This window comes from Grus americana, chromosome 4, assembly GCF_028858705.1.
Source record: "Grus americana isolate bGruAme1 chromosome 4, bGruAme1.mat, whole genome shotgun sequence".
In the NCBI taxonomy this organism is placed as follows: domain Eukaryota; kingdom Metazoa; phylum Chordata; class Aves; order Gruiformes; family Gruidae; genus Grus; species Grus americana.
This window is the reverse complement of record NC_072855.1, coordinates 29,878,624-29,896,795: the sequence shown is the minus strand read 5'-3', so window position 1 is coordinate 29,896,795 and position 18,172 is coordinate 29,878,624. Positions and strand designations below refer to the sequence as shown.

The 18,172-nt window shown below is 42.9% G+C and overlaps 1 protein-coding gene across 7 annotated transcripts in view; it reads left to right on the top strand.

The window, feature by feature from the left end:
- LNX1 (ligand of numb-protein X 1) overlaps nt 1-18,172 on the top strand; it is a 179,213-nt gene that overhangs the window by 124,828 nt on the left and 36,213 nt on the right. For all 7 annotated transcript variants that reach the window (XM_054823891.1, XM_054823890.1, XM_054823892.1 and 4 more), the window contains one exon: nt 17,530-17,771. In XM_054823891.1, the coding sequence (XP_054679866.1) occupies nt 17,530-17,771 (242 nt within the window). The remainder of the gene's footprint in view (nt 1-17,529; nt 17,772-18,172) is intronic.

Here is an 18,172-nt window from a genome sequence, read left to right as displayed (position 1 = left end):
AGGCTGTGTTTTGGCTTCTTTAGCCATTTTCCACCTGGCTGCTCCTGGCTATCCTAAATCTTTGTCTTTCCCTTGTTTCCTCTCAATTCCTGTTTTCTTTACACCTTTGTTCTTCCCTCTCCCACATGTCTGCCCCGCTCAGTACAGCAGTACCAAGGGATCAAGGTTATCAGGGAAGCATGGCCTTGAATGCTGCATGGCATGATGGCAGCATGTTTCTTCTGTCTGGTGAAGGAGAATTGAACTCATTTAAAAATATAAGGTGCTCTTGGACTCAGACTCCATTGTAACCACAGCAGTAAATGCACAGAGTCAAAATAAGACAAGGACAGAGTATGCTGGTCCTGTTTTTAACTCTGGTAGGTGAATGGAGATCACCCATCCATAATTTCAGTCACTTGAAGCTGGCAAGTTCAGTCAGTCCATGGAGAGACACTTCTGCTGGGGCTGCACAAGGCCTGTTCTCCTTGTGGTGGTGGTGGTGGTGAGACCCTGTCTGCTCCCTTCTCTTGTCTCCACACACCTGACTGGGCTGTGAAATAGTCTATGAAAGGGCTTGAGTGTCTTGTCTTGTTCGAGGAGAGTAAGGAGGAAAGTGAAAGAGAGAAACTGGCTGACTTGATCTGTCAAAGACCCTTGTAGTTAACTCCAATATTGCTGAGCATGCCAAGCCATGTGTCTTCCGTCGCCTTGCACTATTGCAGCACTGCAAAACTCGGAGCTGGTTATGCTTCTTATTTTAAATTTATGGATTAATGTATAAGTAAATTGTGAATTTAAGCCACAGAGCTTAACTTCAGCAAAACACGTGGAGCTGAAAGCTAAAAACAAAGAAAGCTTTATAGATTGACCAGGTTTGGTGAGACTCTCTTTATATTAACTTCACTTCAGCAGTCTTGGTGAACTCTAAACATTTACCTGTTAGACTAAACATAGGTTCAGCCAGGCCGTGAAATAGCTCAGTTGTAGAACTGACCTCTAATCAGAGTTTTATCAACTGATCCTCTGCCTAGTTAAATTACTACCTGGACTAAAATCCTTAAAAGAGTTGCAAACTGTCCTACAAAACCCACTACAAACAGTGAAAATAAAATAACCCAAGAAAATAGGCATCTTAAGTTCTGCCCCTATATCGTTTAATTCCTCTTACCTAATTGATTTCTTTGGTTCAAGGACTTCATCTCTAGCTGTTACTCCAGCTCCTATTCCAGTGCTCGGACAGAGGAAGCTATGGAAGATGGAAGAAGTAATGAAAAGACTGATATCAATGTGCTTGATTTTTTCCTCACTTAGATTAGTTCTATACAGATATTATTCCACTGACTTCAGAAAATTACTCTCTTGAATTTCATTGGAATGAGGGTTTGTGTACATGGGCAAACTTCTATTTTTCACACCTATATAGCAGAGAGATACAACAGTAGAGATCCAAAAAAATATTTGGGGGTAAAGGAACATCTAACCACACTGATTCAAACCATGTGTTTTTTAGCAGAAACAGCAATTTTAAAAAACAGAACATCCCTTGAGGGAATGGGGGTAAATGAGTTGAAACAATACAAATAAAATGTCATGGACTCCGGCTTCTGCAATCTTTGTGACAACCTCCCCCTCCTTCCAAAAAACCACACCCTTGTGTGGGAGCTTTGTAAAACCTCAGACTCTACTTTTCCCGTCCCTTGTGACAATGGTAGCTTCATGACTACGGATCTTACAAAATTGTGACTTTTCTCCTGGTATTTTTTGTTGAAATTTATTTCCCTGCACAGGCAGACATAAACTCCATGACTTTAACACTTACCAGAAAGTCCCTTTGAAGCAGGATGTTTTCAGGAGAGTAGCAGGACTGCTGATAAACACAGTGACCCATCACTGAATGGTCAGATCTGCAGCTAAAGGGCAAGGGTGCAGAAAGGTCCCTGTTTGTCTCCAGTGCTGAAGCTAGTCCTTGTAAGGGTCATCCACATTGCCACAGAAGGCTTCAAGGGACTTAGGGGTCAACAGACTTGCTGCCCATCTCATAAGCTGCTGAAGAAGCTGAACAGTGTAGCTATAGACTAGGAACAAATCCTGGTCCCCTCTCACCACGCCCCTGGTTGACCACAGTGATGGGGATGGAGGAGCAATCATTTTGATGTCTCCATTTCACCTCAGTGTCCTGGGCACAAGGAAGAGGAGGGCTCAGGTTTGGGTTTTTTCTGTTGACTGCAGGGAAATTCAGGGCTCAGTTTGGGTCTTCTTCATTCAAAAAGCTTCTGTGTGATTTTTTTCCCCATCTCCTGGCAATGCTCAAGTGTGGGATAGGTCTGGCACCGTATGGCACTCCTCCCTCCCTCTGTCCACATCCTCCTGCTTGGGGAAGCCCTGGGCACCAAGGAGGACAGGAGGCAGCCCCTGTCGATCTGAGAACTGCTGTGGCTCTCTGCATGGGCAAACATCAGCAGGATTTCAACACAACCTTGAGATCGTGTTTTGCCTCCGAAGGTGCGTGACTTCCTGCAGAGCCCAGGGACAGCATTTCGCTATTTTCTGTGGGCGCTGACGGGACGACTGGCCCTGCATGGACTTTCCCTGTGATGGACAGCTTGCAAAGGGGGTAGATGAAGGGAAAGAGGTAGAGCCATGGGTACGGCCTGAAATCCTCCTGCTGACATTCCCTGGATGTGGCTGTGACCAGGCAGGAGAGGGCTGATACAGGGCTACCTCAGCTGCAGCATCTGCGCTGAGACACACCTGTGCTCTCTTTTGTCAGAGACAAACAGGGAAGCTGGATCCGAGGTGATTTTATAATTTACTTGTCTGTTTTTCAAGTGGTGTTTGCTATTTGTACAGTTAGTCAGACCTGGGCTTCCTGAGCAATGTTTTCAAGAAAAGATTATGACTGTGCGAAATCACCTATTGTGCCGTCTGCCAATGACAACTCCCTCGGCACTTTTTTTCCCTCTCTGACATTTCCAAAAAGAACAGCTGTTCTGCCTCTGGTCCCCTGTGCCAGGGAAGCAGTTGCTAATGTTATCCTCCCCTCATTTCTGACTGCTTTTCAAAGCGTGCTTCTTCCAGGTCTTCTGAAATAGTCACGTTGAAGATAAATGGTCCTTGCCCTTGCAAGTCAATGGTGAGCTGTCAGGTCCGGGGCTGAGCACAGAAATTCAGGCGACCCATGATTCTGCATCTTTAGCAACACTTGGATGCAGTGCCAGAGCTCTGTTTCAAGTTCCAACATCTTTTGCGCTTTTAGAAGGTAGATAGGTGTCTGTTATTTTCATTCCCCTCTCTCCTTTTTGCTGGAGATGCTGAGGTATATGATGGGGAATAAAAGTGCCATTCCTACAGTTAGCACTCTATGGGACTGCTTTTATTCTTATTGCTTTTTGTGCTACGGTAGTTTAAAGAACTCACAAATGAGCCAAATCTGTGTTGTGGGAGACATTGAACAAACATGTAGTAAGCCCTAAGGACTTTTTATTACACATGAAATAAACTGAACCTGTAACTTGTTTTCAAGATGTGGCATGTTGAGGGGTAGAGCCTGGCTCTCACAGAGCTCCAGAGCTTGAACTACAGGACAATATGGTCTCTTAACTGATCCTGAACCACCGCTAGACACGGCTGATCAAATTAGTCACCTTTTATGAAATTAGGTTCTTTTATAAAGGATGCTACCAGAAAAGTCTGCCTACTGAATTGGGAGAGCTTCTTTACCTCTAAAGTTTTATTAGGGCAATAGTGTTAAAATGATACTGTTAACATGTTAATTAACAGAAAACAAGTTATCAAAGGAAAGAAAAAAAATATCTATGTTTCTCCCAGTAGCAGAAGGTTCTCTTGATTCACTTCCCTGTGTTACTTATGTCCATTGGCATGAATGTCTGTGGTTCATTATGCCTGCTTCTTTGTGGACTAAAGAAATGGGCAGGTACCTTTGTAGACTTAAAAATAAGCTGTGATTTTACTGGTACCTTGATTATACATGGCCACTACCAAGTGTGAAGAAAGGATCTTGGGATGCAGAGCCTGGAGATATAGAGTGCAATGGCATTGGGAAACCAGCACCTAAAATCGGCACTGAGAGCTCCCACAGTTTCCGTTCGCTGCCCAGAAGAAAGGCCAGGGAAGAAAGAGTAGAAATTATCCCAGAAAGATGGTTTGAGCACACAAGGAAGTTAATCCATAATAAAGTTGGGTGTGAAGTGATAGTACTGTTCTTACTCTAGGGTAGCTTCTTTGGTGAATGCTCCTACTCTGGAACAGGGATGTCTCCAGGGAAGCTATTCTCAGACGTGTGTTTCTACACATATAATATACATAGTGTGGCTAAGGTATCATTCCACAACCACTACAGTAATCATGTACTTCCTTGTTGGAGACAACCCCTTAGGAAGCAGCACCATCTCTGGAGGCTGATGTGGTTAGGCTTTGCAGAACAGTTTGTGCTCAGTTTTGGAAGGTCTTTTTAATGCCAGTATCTAAGTACTCAACAAACCCTCCTACGTGATGCTGTAGCATCTTCAGTTAGCTTTTAAAGAAATAAGAACATAATTTGCATGAGGCTGTTCTGTTTACAGTCACTAAATTGTTAGGTATTTCTTTCCCTTTCTTCCTCCTCCTCCTTTTCCCTCCATATTGCACCCTTATAAACACTGTGCTGAGTGTCTGGCTTTGCCCTTCAGGAAGAAAACTTGTTTCAGGGGCAGTGAAGGAAGTTCCTGAGAAGGTACAACCAGATGAAGATAGGTAAACTACCAACTACTGGTCCAAGGCATTGCAAAAAAGTACTGAAAGAGAGACCCACATCTCAATTGCTGATATAAATATTTAAATGCACTACCAGTTTTGTTTAGTCTGTCTACTCTTTTTTTTTTTTTATCCTCGATGTCCATGTCAGGCTGGGGCAAATATTTTGGAACCAGAGAAAATTTTCTCATTGTAGCTGTAAGATTATCCTGTGTTATAAAGCTGGTCAGTTTGGCTCAATGAGCCATCTGCATTGACAGGCTGTTGAGGTAATCTTTACATGAAGCAAGTAGGATTTGTTTTATGTATGTCTGAATCTGGGCTGCCAACATGTCCAATGCCCCCAGCATGCTGCTGTCCACTGGACGCTAGTGTAGATGTCCAGCTGGAGATGCTGTCTCTTCGTGACAGCTTGGGTCACCTTGTGTCACGATGTGGGTAGTGCCTTTGCTGTGAAAATTAGCAGGTGATGAGGCATGGCATGAGCACACTGCTGGAGGTTAGATTACCAGCTCCCTTCTGCAGGACCAGGGTCATCCCAGTTTCAAGAGGACAGATGTAATTATCCCCTTTTCACAGCCAATAATGAACTGAGATCATTTCCTATGCCACCTTGGTTTTCCTTCAGGGGGTCCATCATCACCGCTAACGAGGCCCAAGTCTACTTAAATTGTGACTTTAACAAAATCCGCAGCCTGGGCTGGAACAGCCTCGGGCGCAGAGCCTGGCTGAGTCACCCAGATGCCACAACCTGTCACAGAGAATTCACGGTTTGGATTAATTTCAAGGCAGCCGCTCGCACTGCAGCCCTGACCCATTTTGTGGGAGCAGCAAGGTCAAGCAGGATGTGCCCTCTCCTAGGACAGCAGGGGCAAGGCCACCGTCTTGGATTATCTAGGGGAATATAATTGCAGCTCATGCTCAAGGTTCAGTTCTCCAAACCTGCTGCCCTGGTTTGCCCACCGTGTTCTAGGTGCCCAGCTGCATGCAGGATGTTTATATTTTAATTTCAAAAGCAAAAATAGTTATTAGAGCTTGAATATTGGAATTCCCAAGGCTGCAGTGGCATAAAAGGGGAATGAAAAAGCAGCTTCCTAAGGAACATTTTGGAGGTTTTTTTCTGTTTCCTGTATTTTAGTAGGACGAGTAGGTAAGTTAATGTGTTTTGTAACAGGAGAGTATGACTGCCTCTTACCCTGAATATTTTTTAAATAAATTGAATAAAACCCCCCAAAACAGTAAAAACATTTTTCCATATTTATACTATGCAAAAATAGCATGAAATCTGAGAGAGCAGAAGTGATTTAGAAAACCTAAAGAAGAAGCAGCAGCCTGAGCAACTTGGGCTTAAAGTAAGATATGGTGTAAAAATTGTTTTCTCCTTCTCCTACTTTTTTACAGTGAGAAAAATCATTCACTGGAACAACCTCCCCAGAGATGTGGTAGAATTCCCATCACTTAAGGTTTTCAAGATGCAATTACAGAGGGTGCTAGATAATCTCATCTAGGCTTCCTTTCCCATGAAAGTTGGGACCATATGATCTGTTTCAGAGTCCCTTCCAGTCTAGGCTCTTCTATGATACTTGCCTTTGTGAGGGAAATCCATTTTGTGTTGTTGGTAATACGGTACCCATTTCTGAAGGCATCTTTTGCAATTAAGTGGTTTCAGGTTTGGGTTCCTGCTTCAACTCTAGTTTATGTATTTTATCCTTTGATTCATCAGTTATATCCTGGTGATCTAAGAAAACAAGACACAATTTTACGGAGAGGTTCTTAACCCATATCTGAACACTCTAAGGTCACTTCCTCAGCTTCAGACTGAAGAAGGGCTTGTGTGCCTAGATGGTATTGCCATGTTTTCCCCAAGATACTGGCACGACTAACAAAGGACAGTGCCTTTTCTTATGAACCTCTCCTGACTTCAACTGAAAAGCCACACAGCACTCAGATTTTCCCTCGCCAGGTGCCAGTTTTTCATTTGGAGATAGCATTGAGCTCCCTCTTGTTTAATCCATGTCTCTGAATAAGCTTCGGCACGAGGAGCAGAGATCAGCCTTACCCCAACCTGACCTGAGTTTTAGTGGTTAGAGCAGTCCTGAAAACCGAGGTGTGAGGGTGTGAGCTCCATCAGCCTCCTTTGCCAAGCAAGAGCTGACAGTGGTCCATGTACAACAGGACAGAAACCGCACTGCTGTGTTTTTGGATGCTTTCCGTGATATTGAGTGCAGCACTGCCTGTAGGTAGCTATGTGGGGAGAAGGGTGAGTGTATTGGGCTTTTTTCAGATTTAGATAGTCAGGCTATAAGTATTTCTGATAGTTCTGTTAAAAAATGATGATTCCAAAAAAGTGTTTTACACAATTTTTACAGCATAAGTGAGCATTTCCTACCATGTGAGCTTTCAGAAGACTGTAAACAACATTCCAGCCATACTTGTGCTGTAGCTGGATATGGACTTTCTGGAGCCTTTAAATACTTTTACAATGTGTGTTTATTTTAATGGGAGGGTGAACTATCTCACTGAAACATCTCAGATTTAACTGGGCGGAACCCATAAAACCACAAGCAGTGAAGATTTTTGCATGTCCAATGGGTTTGGGGAGTTTTGATCTGAAAACTGTCTCGTAACATCCCTCTGATCAATGCTCTTCCTGCCATACATGCAAAGGAGAAGACTGCAGAGCCAGGAGAAGTAGAAGCTGAAATGGTGTTTCTCTAGCAAAATGTACTGTTGGCTATGTTATATTAATAAAAAAACTAGTGTAATCAGATATTTAGTCAATAGTGTGACATGTACTTCTTAAGCCAGTGTAAACACTCATTTAGGCTGAAATCCTGGAATCTGAGCTCTGTGATACACCAGGAAATGTTGTATTCTTCCTTCCCCACCCCTACAAGGAGCCCATGTTGCTTTAGGGTTTTAAGACACAGTGATTCATGAGTCACACGCAGTTCACTTCCTATAGGACTGATTCAGGGTCTTTGTTGACTAAGACATTGGATTTGATAAGACAGGAGAACTACTTTTTAAAACGGGAAATACTTGTGACATCTTAAGATGCTACTTAGTCATGGTTGCAGAGATGTTTGCTCAACATTCTGCTGGGCATCTGACAGGGATCTCTGTGCTTTTTCAACTTCTGAGAAGGTGTGCTGAGACCACGTTCTTCTGACGTTCCTCATGAGGAAACAAGTAGTTTTTCAGAGCTTGATGTGTTAGTGATGTAATTTAGATACCCATGCTGACCTAAAAGTGATCTTATGTGACTTTTGGGTCACTGAGGTCAGAGGCAAGTGCTACCAGAACTAGAGCTGTGGGTGGCACTTCTTAGCATGTTCTGTCAATAAGAGAGTATAAAGACGGCGTTCATTATGTACTGACTGCAGCCCCGTTGTTTCCTGTGATTTCAAATTCTGGTGGAGAACATATTAGTAAACCCAAGTCTTGGGTTGAAAACACCTTGAAATTGAATGCGGCGTTCCCTTTTTGTTATTTTGCATCTAGCGACTTATGTGTGTGTGTATTACTGCTTTGTGCGAACAGAAACCTCAAACCTGCTCTCAGTGCTGGCTTGTTGAGTCTGTGACATAGCAGATATTGAAATTTGTTTTATTTTAAAAAGAAATGTGTGCTAAGTATGTGTAAATACAAAGTTTCTGTCTGGCAGGCTCTTCTGTTTGTAGGTGCAAGAATCGGGTTACACTGATACTGTCACTCTTGTTAAAAAACCAAAACCCCTTGTCCCATTGCAAGCATATTTTGCTCACTGCATCATAAAGTTTTTATAGTATAGGTGGGGATAGGAGGAGGGGAAGACAAAGCTGAGATACTAAGTTCCAGAAGACTAGTTATACCTGTTGAATATAATCCGATGATCAAAACACTGAACAATAAACATGAAAACCACATGAATCAACAAATTGAATGCTTATTCTTAACGTTAATTACATGTGTATCCACATAATTTGAAAAATGCAGTGTATTGGATTGTGTTGTGTTATGAGGTATAGCACTGCAATGTCTTAAGAATTTCTTTGTCCTTGCACTTGTTATTTTTGTCACAGATAACTTGATTTTAGAAGCATTAACATTCTTTGAGCCTTTGTGTATATATTATATGCTCTGATTTTCCTTAGGCTCATTTTTCAGTTAAGGTTCTAAATGAGGAAGATATTCAATGATCCTGCTGCAGTCTCATTACATACAATCTGAATTCCTACTGTAAAAAGGTTATATTATTATTTCATTAGTAAGGCAAAATCAGTGGTCAAGATTGACTGCAGCGTACTGGTGCTGCTCTTTGAGTGGTCTTGGATGGACCTGAAAACCAGACATGAAGCTGAGAGCTGTTGAGGGCAAGTGTTACGTTACTTTCCAAATACCCATCTGACACATATTGCATGTGATTGCTCCCTCGTGCACACCATTTGTAGATGAAAGAATATACAAGTTTTGATAAGTACCCAAGTTTTCCATGAAGAAAACTCTCAGAGGTCTTTCTAATTTGTGTTTACTCACTTTCTTTTGAAACAATGTTTGAGTTTTCCTCTTCTTCAAGAGCGGGGAAGGCTGAAGATTTTAAGTGTGTTGTGTAGAAAATGGTGCAATTCTGGAAGGTGATGAAAGCACCTGGTGAAGTTTTCATCAAGCCCCAGCTTTGCTGAAGTCAAGAGGAGTTTTTAGTACTTTAGGACTTTAATACAGCACTTGAACAGGATTAGTGGATTTAAATGATGTATTTTATGTTGAATGCTAAAAGCACTAGAAACCATCAGCAATGTTTGCAGGCTCTCACCAGCTCAAAAATGCTAGTCCCATGTGTTTTATTTTTCCCTCTTATTTTGCTCTGAATCTCCTAGCCAGGTACTCAAAGGTTCCTTGCTGTGTCAGTAACTGAGCACCTACCAAGAGTTAGAGACAGTGTGCTGCTCTCTGTTTTCCTTGTCAGTGTCAGCTGGTGTGAGTAGATTGCATGAGATATGTAGATTACTCTTGGGGAGCTTCAGTATTTAATTAAGTTCAGTATAAATAAATAAATAATGCTGCTGTTTAGCATCACGCAAGGTTCCTCTGGCTCTGTACTTCTGGCCAGTAACTTCCCTGTGATGAAAAATATTTGTTTATAGTAATCTAGGAGCAAATAATGATTAATAGGCTGGCTGAAGTCTTTCACCCTGGTTAATTCCTCATTTTTGTGGCTCGAAGTCTACTTGTGCTCTACGAGCATTACATTTAAAGGCAGCATTGAAAAGGTAGAAGCTGTAGCAGTGACCTAAGGCCGTGCCTTACGTGAGCAGTGGGAACAGGCTGCTGATGCCCTTGTGCATTCTCAGAGCATCGGTGGCTTAGGTACAGGTGGGGAAGGGGCAGCAGCAGGTGAAGCCAAAAATTCAGTTGTGAATATTGGCTTTTCTAAAGTAGTAGTTGCATTAGGCATGATACAGAAGCTGTGCTAATCCATAAAAGAAGCTGGCATTTCCAGCCCATATGTTGACTTGCCCATCTCATCTGTCTCTAGCAATTTACAGCTCCATTTCCCTGTACGTAAGACAGCTGTAATTTGTTTGAACGGCTTAAGACTAGAACTTGAAATGGCACTTGAACCTTGAAGAGAAATCAGTATGGTCGCAGTTTCAAAATCAGAGTAGCAGCCTGGAAGAAGCGTCAGGGGAGGCAGAGAACATGATCTGGACCAACAATTTGTACACAGTCCCAACAACAACAAGGATCATTGCACAATAACCCCAGTCATGATTTTTGCCCACAATTGCAGGCAACAAGTATTGTTTACCTATTTCTCCCAATTCTCTGTTCCCATGATAGAGGTTAATGGGCCTTTTAAAAGATTTCATAATAGAAGCTGATGATGGTGGTTGAAATACAACTTTCTGCGTTTTAAAGAGGAGGAGAAAAAAAACCTTAAACATGACCACATGTTACGTGACACTTTGGTAGCATGTACATGAAATTTAAACTCTACAATTTATTTAAGAATAAAAATGTGTTCCAAGTTCTTTCAACTTTCCTGAAAACTACTAGGAAAATTGGAGATTACTCCCTTCCCTCAGTATGAACAGTCAAATTTAAAATGGGGATTTGGATTCCACTGAATGTTTGTTTGATTTGTGTCTGGCCCCAGCTGTCTGTCAGTAGTTTTGGGAACTGTGGGGCCTGAACTCTGAACAGCAATTCCATTCTTCACCAATGCAAAATACTTTCAAGGGTCTGTACCAAAATTGCTAGCCATGCTTGCTCCTCCTTCTCAGCAACCAAATCATAGGAATGGGAGTTCCTTGCTGTAGCTGATGACTAACTTAGTAATTATAAACAACGCTCAATTTATATTTTCTTCATATGCTTAGAAAACCTTTCTTTTTTTAAATCCATGGGAACTATAGGTCATTTTTGCAGTGATGCACCCAAATTTGTACAGAGTAGCTGCCATGGAAGTGTAAGTGTACAGATATTCCTGCACAAGTTCCTTATATAATATACGAATATATTTTGTTTGACAGCATCATAGTGCAAAAGCATTGTAAAAATGACAGCCCTTCCCTGGAGTCAAATCTTTACAGACAGGACACAGCAAAACTTTAGGCTTTGCTAGTAAGGTAATTCCAGAGTTTGTTGAATTACGATGGCTTCATTAAAACAAAAAGCATGGAAAAAACCTTAGGGAACCATACCAGGGATATGCAGAAATTAAACTGAAAAAAATGGATATTTGAGAGTTTTTTTCCTATCTTGTGGGAAAGTATTTAAACTAAATAACTTTAGCTTAAAGAAATAAATGTTATGAGGAGCTTTATAAATATTTATAGAGTAGTAATGCAGAAATATAGAACCACTAAATCTACTATGTGTTTATACTTTAGCAAAAGGCTCTGGTTGACAATAGAGAGCACGTAACATGAGAAAATCTCTCTGACAGCTAGACAGAGAAGCCATTTGCCTCATCTGAACTTCTATCACAGCTATCTCTGCGCTGACACAGAGAAGAGTGGTGTTTATGGAGATGTAGGATGGAATCGCTCATCTCAGCCCTCCGGAGGCAGCGGGGATCAAGCCGCTGGCCCACGCCTCCCTCCCAGCCAGCCCTGATGCCCCAGGTGTCAGGAAGCCATCTCTAAAAGGCTTTTGTTTATAGGGTTATTGAAGTGAAAGAGTAATAGTAACCTGGAAGATTTCCCACTGAAGTTAGGTGAAAAATGAGCATGTTTTTCCCCCAAACAAGATGGCAAGCCTCTGACACTGGGAGATCATGAGGGAGAGGATACCCAAGTGCATCAATGTCAGGGTACAGAGTGCACAGAACAGCAGTGGTGAGCATCTAGAAATTGCTGGCACTGTGGCGTTCAAGCGCAGGTGCAGAGAACAGCCTGTTTCTAGTTGCATGTTTAGACAAGGCTTTTGCAGCCTGACTTTCAGAGAATGTTGGTTGGAAACTGTAATCCAGGAGTTTAAGCTTTGCTTTTTAGATGGCTTATCCCCTTCTTTATGAATATTGAGGAAAGTTTAGTGTAGGCAGGACCTTTCTAGCCATAGCTGGTGATTACAGTAGCTTGAGGAATGCTCCTGACATGACACAATACTTTATATAAAGCAGAAAAGGAAAAAAAAAATCAAGTACTTATTTATGAAGCTTTATTCATATGCAGCATTCATGCAGTGGTTAATCCTTGCAAGAACTCAGAATTGCTAAGGAAAAAGAATTGCAGCTAAGCACTCAGTTCCAGGATTGATTTTCATATATAGCAAAAGAAGGAATTTTGCACATAGGACCAGGATTCACAGAAGCCAAATTTCCAAGCAAGGATGATACAATATCAGGTCAGTTCACTCCCTCATGATGGAGTTTCAGAAAGCTTTAGAGTTTAGGCGTTTGGCCTGAAATGTGTATGGTTGGTATTTGGGTTATGTTTGGGCTACAGTCACTGCTGATGCACACACGGGCAAATGGTTCCTGTGGGGCAGGAGCTGCCAACACCTTCTTGTGAGTCAACCTCTCCAACCGCCCCCCCCCCCCCTTCCTTCCCAGACATGACAGGAGCCTCTCACCAGGGTCCCACAAGTGAGGTTATCAACACCGGGTTATCCTCCTGGGTGCTCCTTACTGGTCACCTTCAGTTTCTCCATCAGCCTTTCCACTGGATCACTTCAGGAGTACCAGAGCAGTTGGGAGAGTTTGTGTGATGGGGTCAGAGTGTGATACACACTGTTGGTACCTCTGATCCTGGCTTGTGTCAAGCCCAAATTACATAGGGATAAGACTGCTTGCAGGGAGGGCATAGCTGAAACATACTTGTCTACCCTGATCAGGGTTTAGCTTTGTATCAGCGATGACAGCCCATTATGCAGTATTTTCTTCTGCTGGGCAATCTTGAGTGCTTTGTATACATTATTCTTAATTGCACTCAGACAATGTGTCCACTGCTGCTGCACTAAAGCAAAACAGCACCAAAATATGAATGTGCTGGAAGTGAGGTTGGGAAAGCACTGCTGGAACTGGGCAGGGAGAGCTTCTGCTCTGTTTATTTGTGCCAGACCTGGCTCAACAGCACTGTCACTCTCTAGATTCAGTTTTTTCCAGTTTCCTGCCCAGGCAGTCAAGTGTGAGACAGGGAGAAAGAGGGATAGTCTGTGAAGTGACACAGATAGATAGAAAGCAGGGAGTTTTTAAAAGATCAAATGCATTATAAATATACACATTTTTTTTTTTTTTTGCCTGTGATATTCTTTCATTTAGATCACTAGAAGTGAAGTGAAAAAATCCATGCAGTTATCCTTGTTTAAATTTTGCCCCTGTGTCAGCCTGGCTAATAGAAATCCTTGAGGTCAACCTCACTTTCAGGCTTTCCTTTGCTGTGTGAGTCAGGGATGCTGCAAAGAAAACACATCGCTGTTTTCAAACCACTGCTTTCATTTGAATTTGCAAATGACGTGGAAATGTTTCTGTTGGCCTTAAGTTTGACCAAAGCTCGTTTTTACAAATGGTAGGACTGAGTTAAGGCAGCGATAGGGTTTTGGATGTCCTGGCTCCAGCACGTGGGACGTGCTGCTCCTGAAGCCTGGAGTGCAGAGCCTCCCTCGTGTGCAGAGCAGGGCACGGGGCAAGGCTTGTCCTGCAGCCACCAGTGCTGATGCCAGCCAGAATTGCAGCCCTGGGTGAAGTTTCAGCAGCCACCATTGCTCTCTCACTGCCCGGTGGGTAGCTCATATGGCCAGGATTTAGGACAGCACATTTCTGCTTCATAAAAGAGGCCGTGCAAACAGAAGAAACTATTTTCTGAATTTCCTGTATGCACCTAGTGACACTACTTTAATGCCATGAACTGTACAACGCACATTATTCATGTCTGTTTATCTCTCTCCATTTTGGCCTTCAAATTGTTTTGGTATCATACGGCTGCACGGATGTACTCGCTGTCCGACGCAACTGAGAAGGAACATAAATCTGTAGTTCACCTTGGCCACCAGACAGTGTTGGGTTCGCTTTCTGAGTGGCCTACGTTAATCAGGTATCCTGCTCTTCCAGCTGTAAATCAGGCAGCTGATTAATAATCACAGTGAGAGAGATAATTAGTACTGGCATGTAGCTGTTTTATGGATCTCTCTTTTCCGGGAGCCAAATCCAACCATATGGAAAAATGTAGCTGAGACACTATAAATATGATTCCACTTAGACAGTCGTCTCTTCTGTTTTCTGTTATCACAGCGGTGTCAGCACAAGGAAAACAATGAAAGTGAAGAGATGCTGGGGGTTTTTTGCAGATTTTATTGCAAGTTTGAGGGCTTGGGACTTTTTTTTCTTCTTCAAGGACACTGTGTTAATCTGAAGAAAGAGGGCTTGATTTGTGTTCATTTATGCCTGCCACAATTATTTAAGAAAAAGCTTCAGTGCTCATACTTGAAGAGCTTTGGTTCTCTTTTAACTATTTCTGGCAGAGTTAGAAAGGTATGCCTTGTGCTTTGTATCATGACAACTTGTCTTCTCCAATAACCCACATCTTAAACTGTGTCAGCCCTCTCTACTTTCAAAGTAACTGTCTTCTGTTCATTGCTGTTGGATTGATGGTGCTAACTGGGTGTCTGCAGTTCAGTCAGCAGCAGTGAGTGAGGATTTCCACAGAAAATGAAGGCTTTAATAGTGAAGTGCAGATGGGCACCAGACAGAAGTTCAATCCATGTAGCTGGGAATCTTTGGGCAGAGCCACTTCTGATCTTCATGCAACCCACCAAAAATAAAAAAGATCTGTGCTTGAGGACCCATTCACAAGGCTGATGCTCTAAGATCAGCTACTGAAACTTTACTGGCATGGTGAAAACAGAGGCAAATAAAATAAAATGTGAAGTAGGAATATCTCTTATATTCTGAATATTTGCAGCATCTCAGAGATTGGCTTTTGAGAACAGCAAACAATTCACCCCTAAGCCATTGCTTTTTGTTCATTTCATTGTGTTGGCTTTTTAGAATATTTTTTAACGATTTTGTTGAGCATTCATAGGCTGGATTAGTAAATGTGACCTTACCGCAAGTGGGAGAGGTCAAGGACAGGTTCCCAAAATGCCGTGTTGGATAAGCTTAGGTAGGCAGCAAGTCGCTCTGCTCCCTAGCAAATATAAAGGAGACCATCCTGCCATGGTGGGGAATGCTGGGAGGGGGTGGGGGGCTGGGGGCTTGTGGAAGTCATACCTCTTTTTTTGGGAAGGAATAGGAAAATGCCTGCTTCAGTGGAGGCAGGAGAGCTCTTCCTTTCTGTTTTACATGATTATTGTTGCAGTCTTGTCTTGGAATAGGTGCCCCAAATACCTTTTTGTTGGTCTTTTGAAATAGTTGACCAACCTTCACTTCCATAAGAGTATTTGCTTTTGAGAAGCCTTGTTTTGCTTGTGAAAGGCTTTAGAAATAATTTCTGCCACAGCCATTCCCATCCAAACCTTCAAGCATATACAAAGCCCTTACACAGTTGCATCAATATGATGCAGTTTGGGTTGGGGTTTTTTTCCCTCTTTATGATGAAAGTTGTCAGAAGCAGTATGAGGTAAAATGATGGTAAATCATAGTTTTGTGCTTTAAAGTTTTTAATTCAATTGTGTCTCATAAAAAGCCAATACCGTAAGAGAAATTAAACTGCTGCTCCAAAGCTGATATAGAGAGCTCTTTGACTCATTCTCTTCTCATCTTTCTGTCCCAGGAACTGCTTCCATAAATCATTTCTCTTCCAAGGCCTCTGTTCAGTGTGCTACTTCTTTTTCTGACACTTAACCCACTAGCGTTGTGTGCTGTATGTATTATGCATTGCCTTTTGTGCATGCCATATATTGCGAGGAATTTTCTATCCCTAAGGGTTTCTGCAGCTATTTCTGTGAGTTCATCCTACAGGACTGTTTTATGAAAGTCATCAGTTAGCCTTTGCTATGAAAAAAGAGATAATAGTAACTGAAAGTAGGCCAAGCTCATTAGATCACGATTAAAAGGCAGATTTGTTTTTTTTTTTTTAATGAATGAGGTTCTAGTGTGTCGGCATTGGGCTGAAGTAGTGCTGGAGAAAAGTCACAGGTGCTGTGTCCTTGGGCCACTCCGTCTCTTCAGTTATTTTATAGCTTTAATTAAATACTGACTCATGAACAGCACAGCGACCTTTAATTTCATTCAAGTGACTTTCTTTAACAAGTCTTAAGGAAGAAATGCCATGTGTGGTCCTGCCTTTGCTGTCAAGGGTGAATCCAGAGCAGACAGTCGGGACCACAAGTAAGTTGTTTCAAAGCAGGCTTTGTAATTTGCCTCTTATACTGCTGTATCTTCAGCTTTTCTGGGAACATGTGTGTCTACACTAGAAACAGAGGATTTTGTCACTGGGGAGATTGAGACAGGATTTAGGATTTGGATTATTTTAGAACCAGTCTTGAGCTCCCCAAACTGGTAAAGTCCCAGGCTGGTCCAAGGACCTTGGTCTGAGGCCTGAGGCTCAGTGATTCAGTGGGAGCCCTGTGCTCCCTCCTTGGCTCTGGCGGGACTGCGGGGCCAGTGGGACCCTCCACCACCTCTTCCTCCATCAGGGCAACGACCCTTCTGTTTTAGTGTCTCAACTGAGCTGAAATAGCAGAGCTGGAAACTTCATTTCCACCTGTTCAAGTAGTAAATGGTCTGTATGGGCACCGCATGGGGACTTGATTCCTGCAGACCCCAGGCGTTCGACTCCCGCCTGCAGCCCTCCCTTCATTGATTGCATTGGCCTCTACCTGAAGGGCAGGCCCTGCCTCCTGCATGAATGACTGCAGTGCTGTGCTCCTGGTGTGACCGCCTTGGCGACCGGGAAGGTTTTTCATGGTGCAGGGGTGGGTAAGGCACCTTTTGTTTCACCAGCAGACCTGGAGAAGGTGTCAGGCCTCGCTCTGTTCTCTTTCATTGACCAGAGGCAAGGGGGAAATTACAGACTGTGGCCTCTGGCTTAATTAGCCACCTGCTATTCCTGTCCTCTTGCATCCACAGTAACTATACACATGAGACTACACACGAGGCTGCGGCGTTCTGTTTTTTCTTGACCAGCAGTAGTCTTTCCATGTAACATGGTAACTCAGCTACTTTGAAGGACAGTTTTCCTTCTTTTTGATTCTGCATAACATGATTGCACTGGCATTTTCCCCTCTTGTTAAGCATCTGTGTTTCATCGGCGACCATGATCGTCACAGTTTGTACTCCAAGCGATTCCTTGGCACCGGATAATTTTCATAAGCACACAACATTTACATACAACTTGTTATCATGTCTCCCTTTCCCTCCCTTCTCCTTAGATGTAAAGGAGCATCCCACTATGGCCTTACCAAGGAACGGAAGAGGCGTTCCCAAGACTGCTCTCCAGACCATGGCTCCAGCTTAGCAGTAGCTGCCCTGGGCCCTGAGCTCTCGGCAGCTGCGGCCATCGCCTTAATGACAGATGAGCCAGGGCTGGTGAACCCGGCCTTTAGCCCCACCTCGGAGGACAGCCAGTCAGGCAGCAGCCCTGGAGACCTGCATCGCAGCAACCGAAACAGAAGTAAGAACTAAAAGTGATGGTTTCAGAGCCTGGTGCCCTCTTTCAGCATTTGCTTTCTGTGAAACATATGTTGTTGGAAGCTTTAAGGAAAAAAAAGAAAAGGGGGAGAGTGAAAGCTTTAATTTTACATGGCTTATCAAACTGAGCACTCAGTGACCCAATAGACTTGAGGTGAAAAACAAATTTGCTTAGCCCGAGGGCAGCATCAAGCTGAAGATGGACTAGCTGCACACATGCAAACCACTGATCTTAAGAAAGATTATTTAGACAAGTCAGCTCAGTTGGAAGAGTAAATGGCATGTGTGATGTGTCAGGGAGATAGTGTAGCTGTGTAATGGCTTCACCAAAACATGGTGGCCCAAGTAACCCCCATAGACGCTGTCATGGGCACCTACCCAAAA